General features: G+C 43.0%; 1 protein-coding gene across 4 annotated transcripts in view; it reads right to left on the minus strand.

The window, feature by feature from the left end:
• ULK2 (unc-51 like autophagy activating kinase 2) overlaps positions 1-15487 on the minus strand; it is a 219040-nt gene that overhangs the window by 19777 nt on the left and 183776 nt on the right. For all 4 annotated transcript variants that reach the window (XM_030222096.1, XM_030222094.1, XM_030222095.1 and 1 more), the window contains one exon: positions 12414-12532. In XM_030222096.1, the coding sequence (XP_030077956.1) occupies positions 12414-12532 (119 nt within the window). The remainder of the gene's footprint in view (positions 1-12413; positions 12533-15487) is intronic.

A 15487-nucleotide genomic window follows, 5' to 3' on the forward strand; every position in this document is an offset into this window, starting at 1 on the left:
TGTTGACAAGTGCAAAGTGATGCATGTGGGTAAGAGGAACCCGAATTATAGCTACGTCTTGCAAGGTTCCGCGTTAGGAGTTACGGATCAAGAAAGGGATCTGGGTGTCGTCGTCGATGATACGCTGAAACCTTCTGCTCAGTGTGCTGCTGCGGCTAGGAAAGCGAATAGAATGTTGGGTGTTATTAGGAAGGGTATGGAGTCCAGGTGTGCGGATGTTATAATGCCGTTGTATCGCTCCATGGTGCGACCGCACCTGGAGTATTGTGTTCAGTACTGGTCTCCGTATCTCAAAAAAGATATAGTAGAATTGGAAAAGGTACAGCGAAGGGCGACGAAAATGATAGTGGGGATGGGACGACTTTCCTATGAAGAGAGGCTGAGAAGGCTAGGGCTTTTCAGCTTGGAGAAGAGACGGCTGAGGGGAGATATGATAGAAGTGTATAAAATAATGAGTGGAATGGATCGGGTGGATGTGAAGCGACTGTTCACGCTATCCAAAATACTAGGACTAGAGGGCATGAGTTGAAGCTACAGTGTGGTAAATTTAAAACGAATCGGAGAAAATTTTTCTTCACCCAACGTGTAATTAGACTCTGGAATTCATTGCCGGAGAACGTGGTACGGGCGGTTAGCTTGACGGAGTTTAAAAAGGGGTTAGATAGATTCCTAAAGGACAAGTCCATAGACCGCTATTAAATGGACTTGGAAAAATTCCGCATTTTTAGGTATAACTTGTCTGGAATGTTTTTACGTTTGGGGAGCGTGCCAGGTGCCCTTGACCTGGATTGGCCACTGTCGGTGACAGGATGCTGGGCTAGATGGACCTTTGGTCTTTCCCAGTATGGCACTACTTATGTACTTATGTACTTATGTAAAAACCGGCTCACCTTTGTCCACGTTTGTTTACCCCTTCAAAGAAATGCAGCAGATTGGTGAGGCAAGACTTCCCTTCACTAAATCCATGTTGACTTTGTCACATTAGTCCATGCTTTTGAACGTGCTCTGTAATTTTGTTCTTGATAACAGTCTCTACCATTTTGCCCGGCACCGACGTCAGACTCACCGGTCTATAATTTCCTGGATTTCCTCTGGAACCTTTTTAAAATATCGGCGTTACATTGGCCACCCTCCAATCTTCCAGTACCACGCTCGATTTTAAGGATAAATTACAAATCACTAACAGTAGCTCTGCCAGCTCATTTTTTAGTTCTATCAGTACCCTGGGATGAATACCATCCAGTCCTGGAGATTTGCTACTCTTCAGCTTGCAGAACTGCTCCATTACGTCTTCCAGGTTTACAGATATTTCTTTAAGTTTTTCGGACTCGTCAGCCTCGAATACCCTGTCCGGCACCGGTATCCCTCCCAAATCTTCCTCGGTGAAGACCGAGGCAAAGAACTAATTTAGTTTTTATGCTATTTTTTTGTCTTCCTTGATCACCCCTTTTACACCCTGGTCATCCAGCGGGCCAACCAATTCTTTTGCCGGCTTCCTGCTTTTAATGCATCTTTAAAAATTTTTTACTATCAGTTTTCGCCTCTAAAGCTATCTTTCTTTCAAAATCCCTCTTTTCCTTTCTTATCAGTGCTTTACGTCTGACTTGACATTCCTTATGCTGCTTCTTATTTTCTTCATTCGGTTCCTTCTTCCATTTTCTGAAGGATTCCTTTTTAGCTCCAATAGCCTCATTTACCTCATTTTTTAACCATGCCGACTGTAGTTTAGTTTTCCGTCCTCCTTTTCTGATACGTGGAATATGTTTGGCCTGGGCCTCCAGGACGGTGTTTTTGAACAGTATCCACACCTGTTGTAGGTTTCTAATCCTCTCAGTCGCTCCTCTTTTTTTTTTTTTTACCGTTCTTCTCATTTTATCATAGCTTCCTTTTTTAAAGTAAAACGCTAACATATTTGACTTCCTATGCTTACCTTTTTGAAAGCAAATTTCAAAGGCGATCATGTTATGATCACTGTTGTCAAGGGGCCCCCGGACCGTTACCTCCTGTACCAGATCATGCGCTCCACAAATGACTAAGTCTAGAATTTTTCCTTCTCTCGTCGGCTCCTGTACCAGCTGCTCCATAAAGCTGTCCTTTATTTCATCAAGGACGTTTACCTCCCTAGCATGCCCTGATGTTACATTAACTCAGTCTATATGGGGGTAATTAAAATCAAATATAACGAACATTTCGTACCCGTGCAGACTGAGACCTCATGGCGTTTACCAGCTTGGATGTGTTTGAGAAAGTAATTTCCCCTGAAGCAGCCCCCTCTTTTTTTGGCAAAACAGGGTTCCCCTTACGGGGGTTTGAGAAAGTATACAATCAGATTAAGAGACTGTATTAATCTGTGGAAGAATATTACACGGTCAACATCCAAGATAAGTAACAAGTTTTTTGGGTACTTCTTATTTATAACAGTGTCTCAACCCATAGGTATTTATTTGTTGCATTTGTATCCCACATTTTCCCATCTTTTTGCAGGCTCAATGTGGCTTACATTATGCCGTACTGGCAATCGCCATTTCCGGCATGAGAAATACAGAGTGGTGTTACATTAAAGTTCATAAATGTTAAAGTACAATATAAAGTAAGTTAGATAAACAGTTCATTTCGGTATAAGAGATAATGGGGTAAATCATTAATGTTCATTGGTGACAAATTGATTGAAGCAATCAGAAGAAGAGCATTCACTTTTATCTGGTTCTGACAGAGTTTAGATGTTAGGTCAATGATGATAGGTCATTATGGTATGTCTTCTTGAATAGATTAGTCTTCAGTAACTTCCGGAATGCTGTTAAGTCGTGCATTGCTTTTAAGGCCTTTAACAGTGCATTCCACAGTTGCATGCTGATGTAGGAGAAGCTAGTGCATATATTGATTTATACATAAGTCCTTTGCAACTGGGGTAGTGGAGGTTCAGGAATGTGTGTTCCTGGCTGGTACATCTATAAGGTCTGACATATATATTGGGGCCTCACCATGAATGATTTTATTAACCAGGGTACAGATTTTGAACACAACTCATTCTTTCAGCGGGAACCAGTGTAATTTTTCTCTTAGGGGTTTAGCGCTTTCGTATTTCGCTTTTCCAAATATAAGTCTGGCTGCAGTGTTTTGGGCAGTTTGGAGTTTCTTAATGATTTGTTCCTTGCATCCGGCGTAAATGGCATTACAGTAATCCAAGTGGCTTAACACCATTGACTGTACTAGGCTGCAGAATATTACCCTTGGGAAGAAAGGTTTAACTCTTTTGAAAGGGTGTAGTGATACTGGTATCATGAATATAAATAATGTGGAGTTTTTTAATGACTAATGATTAATGAGGTGCCCTCTCTAAATTAAAGGTATATCCTTTTAAATAAGAGGTGTCTCCAGTAACGCTGAGGTCTTTTTTCTCCACAAATTTTTCATTGTTGATGACCACTTTCACCTTTGAATACCTTGTCTTTAATTGTAGAACTACTGGTTAAATTTGATATTATATTCTACATATTCCGATATTTACAGGGTAATTAAAATCACCCATTATTATTGTGTTGCCTACTTTATTAGCGTCACTAATTTCCTTTAACATGACTGCGTCCGTCTGCTCATCCTGGTCGGGCGGACGGTAGTACACCCCTATCACCGTCCTTTTCCCCTTAACACTTGGAATTTCGATCCACAATGATTCCAAGGGATCTTTTGTTTCCTGTAGACTTTTCAATCTATTTGATTCAAGGCTCTTGTTAATATACAGTGCTACTCCTCCCCCAATCTGGTCCACCTTATCACTACGATATAATTTGTACCCCGGTATGACAGTGTCCCACTGGTTATCCTCCTTCCACCAGGTCTCAGATGCCTATTATGTCCAATTCTTCTCTCAGTGCAATATATTCCAATTCTCCCATCTTATGTCTTAAGCCTAGCTTGAAGTGTCTATATGCAAATGCTAGGAGCCTGTTATTCCTTTGTGAGGAGGTGAAGGTCCACTGGACCACCAGGGAAAATTAAAGTATGGGGTAGGTGCATCAGAGTTGTTAAATGCATTTGACAGCTCGGACTCACAAACCGCGAGCAATGCACAAAGGGGGATCTGTGCAGCTCATTTGCATGCGATCCCCATTGTGCACTGTTGGCAATTCGCTAAATTTTACCAAGGCTGCAGTATTTTACAGCTGCCTTTGTGCATCGGACTCTCACAGTCAAAAGGATGGCTAAGTGTGTGATATTTTTCAGAGTTTAGCCCACTTAAGCTCTCCAATTCCCCCCCTCCTTTCCAGTGCAGAGGTTGTGGTGGAATAGTCACAGGAAGCATGGGCTGAGCTGCAAGGGCTGCGGGGGAACCTGAACTCTGCACAGGAGAGAACCAGTGAGTGTTCTGGGGCTGGTAGGGAAGGAGGGGGGAGATTTGTTGAAAAAGAATGAGAGAAAGTGTGAAAGAGTCTGCTGTCAGGCTGAGCCAAACGAATGGCAGCAAATGCCAGAATTTTATATAATGGGGGAAGGGGGGGCACTATCTGAATGAGCACATGAGCAGCAGAACAACACTAGAAAAGAGAGCTACAAATTGCATTCACTTGTATATGTTTCTGTGTCTCTGGTGAGGACATTCCCATATAAATAAAGTTTCCCTTTGAAAATGTGGGCATGAGTGAAGAAGTTCTGTGAAATTTCCAGCCCATGGAATTTAAATTACTTGGGCAAATTCCTTTGAACACTGTCCTAATGCTGCCTCCACTCTGCCTATATTCTTTCAGGAGCATCAAAAAAAGCTAAAATATTTTATTTTGCTTTTTCCATTTGTGAACCTTTTTTCACATGTTAAAACTTTGTAAATTTATATCGTGGGCACATTACGCTTAAATCTCACTCTTTCGGGCAGTCCATCTTTAGAATCTCTAGTTTGCATCAGAGGCAACAAAGTGAACATGATTTGACCCGGCTTCCCTAGTTTTCAGCCCACTGTTGCAGAGCTGCCAAGTTACTCAGCTCCAGGAGGGAGACTTTTTGGCCAGTCCTATTGTTTTAACATATCCCAATTCAGTGCTCTATTTGTAGTCCCTAATACCACCACTGAAATCAGCACTTCAGGTTCTATAATGTACAAGGATAGGGTTGCAGAAATCCAGTACTGGCTTAAAACTCCCCTCCTGGAACTGGGTAACTTGGCAAATCTCCAGATCTAAACCATTAAGCATGTGCTTGCATAGTCCCCCATGCTCACTCACAAACTATAATGTTATCATACCCACAGCTAGGCTGTGTACTTTTTGCTGCTACTTCTGGAGAGGTGAAATGATGTTGGGGGATCGGGTCCCGGGGGGGAGGGGGGGACACAAATATGTTTGGCTTGGGAGCCAAACCAAGAAACATACAGAGTTTGTGAGACTGTATGTCCCTTCTCCCCCCTCCCTCCAAGTTTGTCAATGGTTTCCTATCACCTCTTCACCTCTTCCTACTGCTGCTGTGCTACTTCTTTAGCCTCATATAGCCCAGTACTCCCACCATTTCTACCTCCTGTGGAATACAATGGGGTAATAATATTTTTAATTTTTGTGAGGAATGGAAACAGTGCTACTTGTCAATCTGTGTATAACTCTGAAGGATATATTTTGGAAAGGTGATGGTGATACAGAACTTAAGTTTATTCAAATCAACACAGAAGTCAAAAGGAGAAGTGGCAAATGTTATAGGTGACTCTCAGAAAGAGACCAAGACGTGACATTGTTCAGCACAAAAAGTGAGTACATTAACCTTAGGATGATGTCACCAAGAAGTGAACAGCCCATACACACTTCTTATTAACAGCCCCAATATATGGTTGAGAATAACACAGTTAGTCTTCTACCTAACAATTAAGTCACTTTCAGATGAGTACCTTTTTTAAACTTATAAACAGAAAAAAACTATAAGCTGGTGAAGGAGAAATTAGGTCTTACCTGATCATTTTCCTTCCATTAGTCCTTCCCACTATTCCAGAACCTGTGAGATGGACACAACTATCAACCAGCAGGTGAAGACAGAGAACTGAACACTGAGCTGAGCTCTCTCTCTTGGCATCCAGTCAAGCAGTAAGGAGAAATTAATAAAACAACCTTAAACTCAACTCGCTAACCTAGCACTAACCAGACGAGCAAACATCTGTGGACCTCTGACATCTCTGGACAACTTGTAGAGAACAAGAGATATGCAGGAAGAACCATGCAAGGTGAGTCATTATTTGACCCAATTCTTCGAACCAACTAATCATCTCAGAAGCCTCGAGCAGTCCTCTGGAAGAGGGCAGGACTAATGGAAAGAAAATTATCATCAAGACAGACCTAATTTCTCCTTCCATTGCATAGCTTCCCACTATTCCAGAACCCGAGGGATGTTTAAAAGCAATCCCTAGAGTGGGTGGGATCGTGGCGTTACCGCTCTGAATGAAGCACCAAAACTGGCTTGAGTGTACTGCACTGTCCACCCTGTAGTGCTTGGCACCATGTCACTGCCTTGCAAATATCCACCAGAGACAGTAAGGTTGTCTCTGCCAAGGATGTCGCTGTATACCTTGTAGAATGAGTCTGCAAAGACCTTAAAAGCCTGCTTCCCTGTAAGCAAATAAGCTGACATGATAGTGTCCTTCAGCCATCTAGCAATGGTGGGCTTGGAAATCATAAGGCCAAGCCTCTGTTTACCAAAAGCAGTCTGTCCAATTTACGAAACTCATTTGGGACTTGCAGGTACCTAATCAGGACTCTATGCACATCGAGAAATTTCAAGGAATACTGAGCCTCCTTGTACTCTCTGCAGAAGAACAGAAGCTCCATAGGTTGGTTGAGATGAAATGCTGATACCATTTTCGGAAGAAAGAAAGGAAGGAACTGTGTTCAGGGGGGACCCTGCCTCTAAAAAGCAAAGAAAGGGATCCCAAGAAGAGTGTTCTGCCCCATATTCATGGAGACTGGTTGTTTGCTTTTTATATGTAAATGTTGGACATTATCAGATTGCATTGCCTGTAACAGTTTAAATTGCTTGTGCCTTTAAGAAATGCAGGAAGTGCCTTTGGACTACAGATGTTGGTCTTCCTGCAGTGCTCTGTAACAGGCTTTTCCTGAGCACATATCCCAGTTCTCTGTGCCTTGTGGGACTTTTCTTATTGGCTGGCCTTGCCCCAGAGTATGTGGGCTGGAACCTACCCCTTCTCTCCATTTGGGGTTTGAGTGTTTGACTACAGCATGGTTTTCTAAGGACTGTAAGCTGACTTTGCTGTCCCTGATGCATACTCGCCCTCTTTCAAGCTACTGTAAATGACCAGGTTTATACCATTTAAAAGTACTGACATCTACTCATCAGCCAGTGCTGAGATTTCCCAGTTTCCCTGGTTACAGGGTGATCTGGTAGAGGACAGAATCCCAGTTCTGCAAGGCGGACTCTTGTGCATCACTACAAACTGTAAGTCATATTTCCTTTGTTTGATTGCATTAATGAAATTTTGGTTCAAGAGTTCAGAGTCTTCACAGTGACGTTCTATACCAGTGATGGCGAACCTATGGCACGCGCCGTCGCCATCGCTGGTCCACCCACTCTCCCTCCCTTCGGCCTCCCTCCCGCCCTCCCACCAACCCAACAAGCATCGGGCCGCCCGCCCGTCCTCCCTGCCAGCACCAGGAACCCCCATCCTCCTAAATTTTAAAAAGCGTACCGTCCTCGGAGTTAAGGCGGCGTGCGTCGGCAGCAAAGCACGTGTTCTTTGCTCAGCGCGCCTTCGGCCTTCCCGAAGGCGCATCAAGCGAAGAACACGCGCTTCGCTGCCGCCGCCTGAACCCCGACTCCGAGGACGGTACGCTTTTTAAATTTTAGGAGGAGGGGATTTCCTGGTGCTGGGAGGGAGGGAGGACGGGCGGGCGGCCCAATGCTTGTTGGGTTGGAGGGAGGGCGGGAGGCCGGCCTGGTGCTGTCTGTGTGCTGCTGGGTGGGAGGGAGGCCTGCTGCTGCGGCATATTTCACAGGACCCCACAGTTATCCACAAAGGAAAGATATTCAACATAAAGGGATCTTTCACTTGCTCATCTTCCAATGTGGTATATATCATTCAGTGTAAAAAATGGAACGAAGGATGCTATATTGGAGAAACAGGCCAGATGCTTAAGACAAGATTCAATTTACATAGACATCACATGAACAATACAGCCAGTAGGGCCCCCACCCCGGTGGGACAGCAGTTCACAGAACCAGGACACTGTACCAGTGATTTCACAGTGAGAATACTGAAAGGTAACTTTAAAACCATACAAGAACATATGTCCATCCACCAGCAGGGGAGATAGAGAGCAATCTTTTGGCTCCCTATATATGGTCACGTGCAGTCACCAATTCCTCAGTATATCGATACCAAAGCCCATGGACCTAGAAAAATTCTCCTGTGACTGACAACTCATGAACCCTACAACAGCCGCAGCGGGAGGAACTGAATTAATTGGCCCTGCCACCGCAAAAGCGGGAGGAACTCAAACAGCTCACTTAAACAGATTCGCCCCAACTCCAGGCAAATCAGGAAACTTAAACTTGTTGAAGTTGAACTTGACTTGAACTAGAAACTGAACTTGAGTGAGAAGTCGAAGTTGCCTCTGAAAAACCACAAACACAAGTAACAAATACACCACCGTTTTCTGGGCGGGGCTATGGATTGATCTATACAGACTAATGGAAAGAAAATTATCAGGTATGATACATAATTTTACCTTCCACAGCGTCTGATAGATCAATCCATAGACAAGTGGGATGTACCCAAGCAGTACTTACCCAGGGTAGGACTCAAAAATGCCAAACAGCAAAACCGAGGCGCAGAACGCCACATTAGCCCCTTGCGGCCACTCCAGGTGTAGTGTTCAAAACAGGTATGAAATGACGATCAAGTCGCCGATCTACAAATGTACTCCAGAGAGATCAATCTCAATTCTGCGATGGAAGCCGCCAAAGCTCTCATAGAATGGGACTTCAGATGCACCGGCGGCGATTTCCCAGCAAAATGTATGCTGAATCCATAGCTTCCTTGACCCCACGAGCCACTGAAGGTTTGGATGCCTTGTAACCTTTGTGAGGTCCAGCAAACAAAACAAAAAAGATGATCCCTTTTCCGGAAATTATTTCTGTTCTTTTTTTTTTTTCTTTTTCAGCAGGAGAAAACTCACATTGCGCTGGCTCCAGCGGGCGGGGGGAGAAGGGAGGGACCTGGCACCACCAGGTGTCACCGCTCGATCCCACGCCTGGGAGAGTCCTCAACCCCGGTGGTTAACTCAACTACACCTGCAAAGCAGGAGAGGAGACCCACCAGTGCTCAACTACACCTGCAAAGCAGGAGAGGAGCCCAAATCCAAGCTCAACTACACCTACAAAGTAGGAGAGGAGACCAAAGCAGAGCTGCTGAGTCTTGTGACCACTCCCTGCTAGATAGAGAGAATACTGAGGAATTGGTGACTGCACGTGACCATATATAGGGAGCCAAAAGATTGCTCTCTATCTCCCCTGCTGGTGGATTAACAACACCCAACAAGGATCTGGGGTTCCTAGCCCATTATAAACCATAAAGCTGTATGTCTCTGTTGATCACCCCACCCCTCACCTATCCACACCCATCCTGTTAGAATATCAATATGCTTTGATGTCCCCATGCATACCTCCTACCCACCCCCATCCTCCCACCCTGTCAGACTGTCATAGTAATGCTTGAATGTTTTCACTTATATACACTGTCAGCTAGCACATTTGCTTATTTCCGATCTGACAAAGAAGGGCAACCTTCGAAAGCTAATCAAGAAATGTATTAAGTTATGTCCAATAAAAAAGGTATCATCTTATTTTCTTTTCCATGTTTTATTTTGTTTGATTTCTATTGATAACCTTAAGAGTGGACTAACACGGCTACCACACTCCTCTACTTAATTTATCCTTAAAATCGAGCGTGGTACTGGAAGATTGGAGGGTGGCCAATGTAACGCCGATATTTAAAAAACGGTTCCAGAGGAGATCCGGGAAATTATAGACTGGTGAGTCTGACGTCGGTGCCAGGCAAAATGGTACAGACTATTATCAAGAACAAAATTACAGAGCACATTCAAAAGCATGGACTAATGGGACAAAGTCAACATGGATTTAGTGAAGGGAAGTCTTGCCTCACCAATCTGCTGCATTTCTTTGAAGGGGTAAACAAACATGTGGACAAACTATAGCTACATCATGCAGAGTTCAGGGTTAGGAGTCACGGACCAAGAAAGGGATCTAGGTGTCATCGTTGATATGTTATGTTGAAACCTTCTGCTCAATGTGCTGCTGCGGCTAAGAAAGCAAATAGAATGTTAGGTATTATTAGGAAAGGGATGGAAAACAAAAATGAGGATATTATTCTGCCATTGTATCGCTCCATGGTGCGACCGAACCTAGAGTATTGTGTGCAATTCTGGTCGCCGCACCTCAAAAAAGATATAGTGGAATTAGAAAAGGTGCAGAGAAGTGCAACAAAGATGATACAGGGGATGGGACGACTTCCCTATGAGGAAAGACTGGGGCTCTTCAGCTTGGAGAAAAGGCGGCTGAGGGGAGATATGATAGAGGTCTATAAGATAATGAGTGGAATGGAAAGGGTCGATGTGGAGCGTCTGTTTACGCTTTCCAAAAATACTAGGACAAGGGGGCATGTGATGAACCTGCAGTGTAGTAAATTTAGAACAAATCGGAGGAAACTTTTCTTCACTCAACGAATAGTTAGACTCTGGAATTCGTTGCCGGAAAAAGTGGTTAAGGCGGATGACTGAGCAGAATTTTAAAAAGGGTTGGACGGCTTCCTGGAGGAAAAGGCCATAGAATGTTATTGAATGGACGTGGGAAAAAGCCATTATTTCTGGGATGGCTGGGACAAATTGTTTGTTTTTTTTGGCCGCTGTCGGAGACAGGGTGCTGGGCTTGATGGACCCTTGGTCTGTCCCAGCATGGCGATGCTTATGTACTTATAAGATCTCAATGTAGCTGAATGCCTTGCTGGACCATGAGGCTGTAAAATGGCAGCGTGCTCTACGCGTGATCAGCCAGAGGCTGCTCTTCAATGCCAGTTGGCACTGACAAAATGGGGCCTACTCCCATGCTCTCCTGCATCAAACTGTGAACTAACCTTGCCAGAGAGCCGAAAGTCCCCAGCATATTCGGATGCTGTTCCGAATCCGAAGATGTGCTGCTGCTGTTTCCTCCACGGGATCCTGGCTTCCATACACTGTAACACTCCAACACCAGTCGGTGGGTCCTTCAGCAGGAACACAGCTCAACTTCCTCTGCAGAAGTTGCTATTCACCCAGACTGTCACCATCGCAGTACAACATGCCCAAGTGGTAAGTCAGAATCCCTCCCCTGCACCAAGTAGAATTTGCAGAACTCCAAGCAGTTGAGTCAAACTTTAGTCAGACTTACCGCTGCTGGCTGCTCCCCCCCCCCCCCCCCCCCCCCCCCCCAAGCTCACAGTCTTCACAAACTTACTACATATTGGACTGATACTGGAAAATCCACTATTTCTGGGATAAGCAGTATAAAATGTTTTGTACTTTTTTGGGATCTTGCCAGGTATTTGTGACCTGGATTGGCCACTGTTGGAAACAGGATGCTGGGCTTGATAGACCCTTGCTCTTTCCCATTATGGCAATACTTATGTACTGTGCCCCACACTCTCCAGCAAACCCTTTTTTTTTTTTTTTTTTAAGGTTGTCGTGCTGGAAAAGGAGATCTCCACAGGAAACAGGGGAGAGGTGAAGGGAGGGAAGAAGTAAATTCACAGAGCACCACAGACAGGGATCTGAAGACCTCCAGATATAAGCCACCCACAAAGCTCAACTGAGGACCAGCTAACCAACTAGACCAGGAGCAAATCACTCAGAACCAGGGGCTGAAAAGTGTGTCCACCCACCTGCTGGAGATAGCAAATACTGAGAAGCTGGACTGGATGCCAAGAGAGATGTCTCAGCTCAGTTTCAGTTCTCTATCTCTTCATGGACAACTATCCCACAGTTTCAGGAATAGTGGGAAGCTACGTAACGGATACAATTTTGGATCTGTGTGTGGATGTGCAAGTCTCACTGACTTCATACTGCAAGTAAGCGATACTGTGGAGGTCCACAGATATTACTGACTGAAGTGAGAATAGACTGTTGTCTGGAGAATAATAGTCAGTCAAATTGGTACAGTTAATGTTTAATACTGTTAATGTTTGAAACTATAAAGAAACAATTGGTTTATGCTTGATTACAGGAATTATTTTTTATTGTATTTTCTTTAAAAAATATCTTACATATTAATTATGATTAATTAGTGATTAATCACAATTTACTCCTGCAGCCCTAATAGGAACCTCTCAACATTCCCATGTTTAAGTCATCTTGATTACGATAAACCTCTGAACATACCTTGTTTGACAGCGCTGGATGGATTTAACTTCCCTGCTTTGATCTGAGCTTTGGCAAGTTGTAGAGAGGAAGCAAGAAGCTGCGCAGCTTTCATATACAGCACCAGCTGCTCTACTTGTCTTAAAAAAAGTAAAAACAAATGAATCAGAGCTACTGACTCTTGTGTTTTAGACCAAAGTTGAAGATGACTCCAAAGGGAGAAGCCAGCAATGCCATATCACTCAAATTTCTGAGAATTTACATAACACAATCAACATTTTAGACTGACCATAAATGTACTCTCTAGTCCTACTCATTTTTGGAGTAATTTAGTACTGTCTCCCTCATTATCATCTCAAATCTTTTAAATTCCTTTCCCTCATGTTTTTCTCTACTGTAAACATCATTTTTCATTTGCTAAACACTAAACAGTAAAGCTCAAAGCAACTTACAAAATACAACAGTACAAAGTTTGCTTCCCTTATTACTCGTAATATCCATAGCCCACTAACTTCCCTTTACTAAAGGCGACCTGCTGAGTGAAAAGATACCAAAGTGGGGTTACAAATAACAGAGATAAAAGCTATAAAAGTTTGGAAAAGTAAATTTGGGCAACTTTCATTTTTGAAAGTTTTGTGTACTATAGGGTCAAATTTTTTTTTTTACAGATATATAGATGTTTTAAGTTTGCTATTGTTTTTCAAATTCATTGCTCCAAAAAAATATACTTCTTTAATTGATCAACATTTTTCATTTTTTAAAGATGCAATCAGTCCATCTCTGAGGCTGAAATTTTGCAGGATTATGCAGTTGATATCCCTCTATCTCGTGGTACAAAAAAGTCACATACCCCACTTTTAGTATCTTTTTGCTCAGTAGGTCACAATCACAGAAACAGAAATTGACGGTAGATAAAGACCACACGATCTATTCAGTCTACCCATCCATACTAACTACTAATCTCTACTACCCCTCCTTTAAATATCCTCTGTGCTTTTTTTTTAATTTAATCTTTTATCTCCGCCCCGGGAGGCTTTTCCACAAAATATTTCCCTTGGACTACTCCTGAGTCAAATCTCCTTTCACCTTCATCCTATGCCCCCTCATTCCAGAGCTTCCTCTCAATTGAAAGAGACCTGCCTCCTGTGCATTTATTCCATGGAGATATTTAAATGTCTATCATATCTCTCCTCTTCAGACTTCCTTCCAAAATACACAGAAAAAGTAACAGCACTAAATAAGAACATTAAAAAGCAATTTAAAAAAGTAATATCCAAAATAAATGACCCAACTTGACCCTGTTTTGCCCACAGAGTTGCATCAGGGTAATTGTAATTACTGTAATATTCTTTCTGTATTCCTGCTGTGTCCAAAAGACAACATAAAACAGCCACGCCAATGGCCGCGAGAAATTGCTTCAACAGACTAAGATCTCTATAACAAGGTATGGTGGAACATCAGTGAAAAATCACTCAAACAAAATAGAAAGGAGATCCCGTAAACAGTGTCAAAACACAAAAATTGCCAAAGCAGAGTGAAGGTGATGAGTGCAAAGAAAATTTCTCGCTGTTCCAAACTTATTGGCAGATGATGTCAGCTCAGCACCCATAATGAAAACACACACACACCCATAAAGAGTGCCCACCAACAGTGTATTCAAAAAAGCACAAACTATTACAAAATATACATATCGCTATCTTTAAGTCTGTTCCTATATGTTTTATAACAGGCCACCACCCATTTTAGTAGCCACCCTCTGGACTGACTTCATCTGTTTATATATTTTTAAAAGGTGTGGTCTCCAGCACTGTAAACTGTATTGTAAATGGAGTCTCATGAGAGAGACTTACATAACGGCACAATCATCTTTTTTTTCTGGCCATTCTTCAAAACAGCACAGGGAGGGTTCAAAGCACAAGGCACAGTCCAAAAAACAAAAACAAAAGCACTAACAGCCTCCAAAAATCAGGACAAATTCTTTAATTCCACAGCAGGAATCAAAATGGTACATCAACCTCCTACAGCGTAGACCCAACACGGGCCGTGTTTCGGCACACAGCGCCTGCCTCAGGAGTCGTTGGATATGTGGTTTCTAATGATAAAGAACCAGCTGGAAAGCTTAGGTTCATCAACAAAGAGGAATTTGTCCCAGCGTAACTGAAGCCGAATAGGACCAGGAATCCACAAGTGCAAAACCTCGAGGTAGTAATGAGATGTGAATGTATGGCCAGAAGATCACGTTGCTGCTTTGCAAATCTCCTCTTTGGAGGCTGACTTCAAGTGGGCTACCAATGTCACCTTGGCTCTGACAATTTGAGTCTTGACATGACCCTCTAGAGCAGGGGCTTCAACCCAGTCCTCAGGGCACACCTAGCCAGTCAGGATATCCCTATTGAATTCAATGTTACTACCAATACAAGGGTTAAAGCTTTTTCAATTAGTCACTTAATATAACAATCAACAACATATGTGACCTTTCAATTGTCTAAATTATTTCTATAATCATTATATTGCATACATAACACAATATAGACTTAATATGCTTCACTCTATTTATTTTACATCAAAACAAGAGCAGATGTAATCTGCTCTTGTTTTGATGTAAAATAAATAGAGTGAAGCATACTAAGTCTATATTGTGTTATGTATGCAATATAATGATTATAGAAATAATTTAGACTATTGAATTCAATGGGGATATCCTGAAAACCTGGACTGGCCGGGTGTGTCCCATGGACTGAGTTGAAAACCTCTGCTCTGGAGCCAATCCAGCATGGGCATAAGTGACACAGATGCAACTGTGCATTTGTTGACGGATACCCTATCTGGCTTGGATTAAAAAAAAACAAAAACAAAAAAAAAACCTGGGTAGACCGTCTATGGGTTTTAGTCCACTCCAGATAGAAGGCTAAGGTTTGCTTGCAGTCTAAAGTATGCAGTACCCCATCGCCAGAATGGGCATGTGCTTTTGGGAAAAATGTTGGCAGGAGGAGTGGCCTAGTGGTTAGGGTGGAGGACTTTGGTCCTGTGGAACTGAGTTCGATTCCCGGCACAGGCAGCTCCTTGTAACTCTGGGCAAGTCACTTAACCCTCCA

Source organism: Microcaecilia unicolor, chromosome 13 (genome assembly GCF_901765095.1).
Source record: "Microcaecilia unicolor chromosome 13, aMicUni1.1, whole genome shotgun sequence".
NCBI lineage: Eukaryota > Metazoa > Chordata > Amphibia > Gymnophiona > Siphonopidae > Microcaecilia > Microcaecilia unicolor.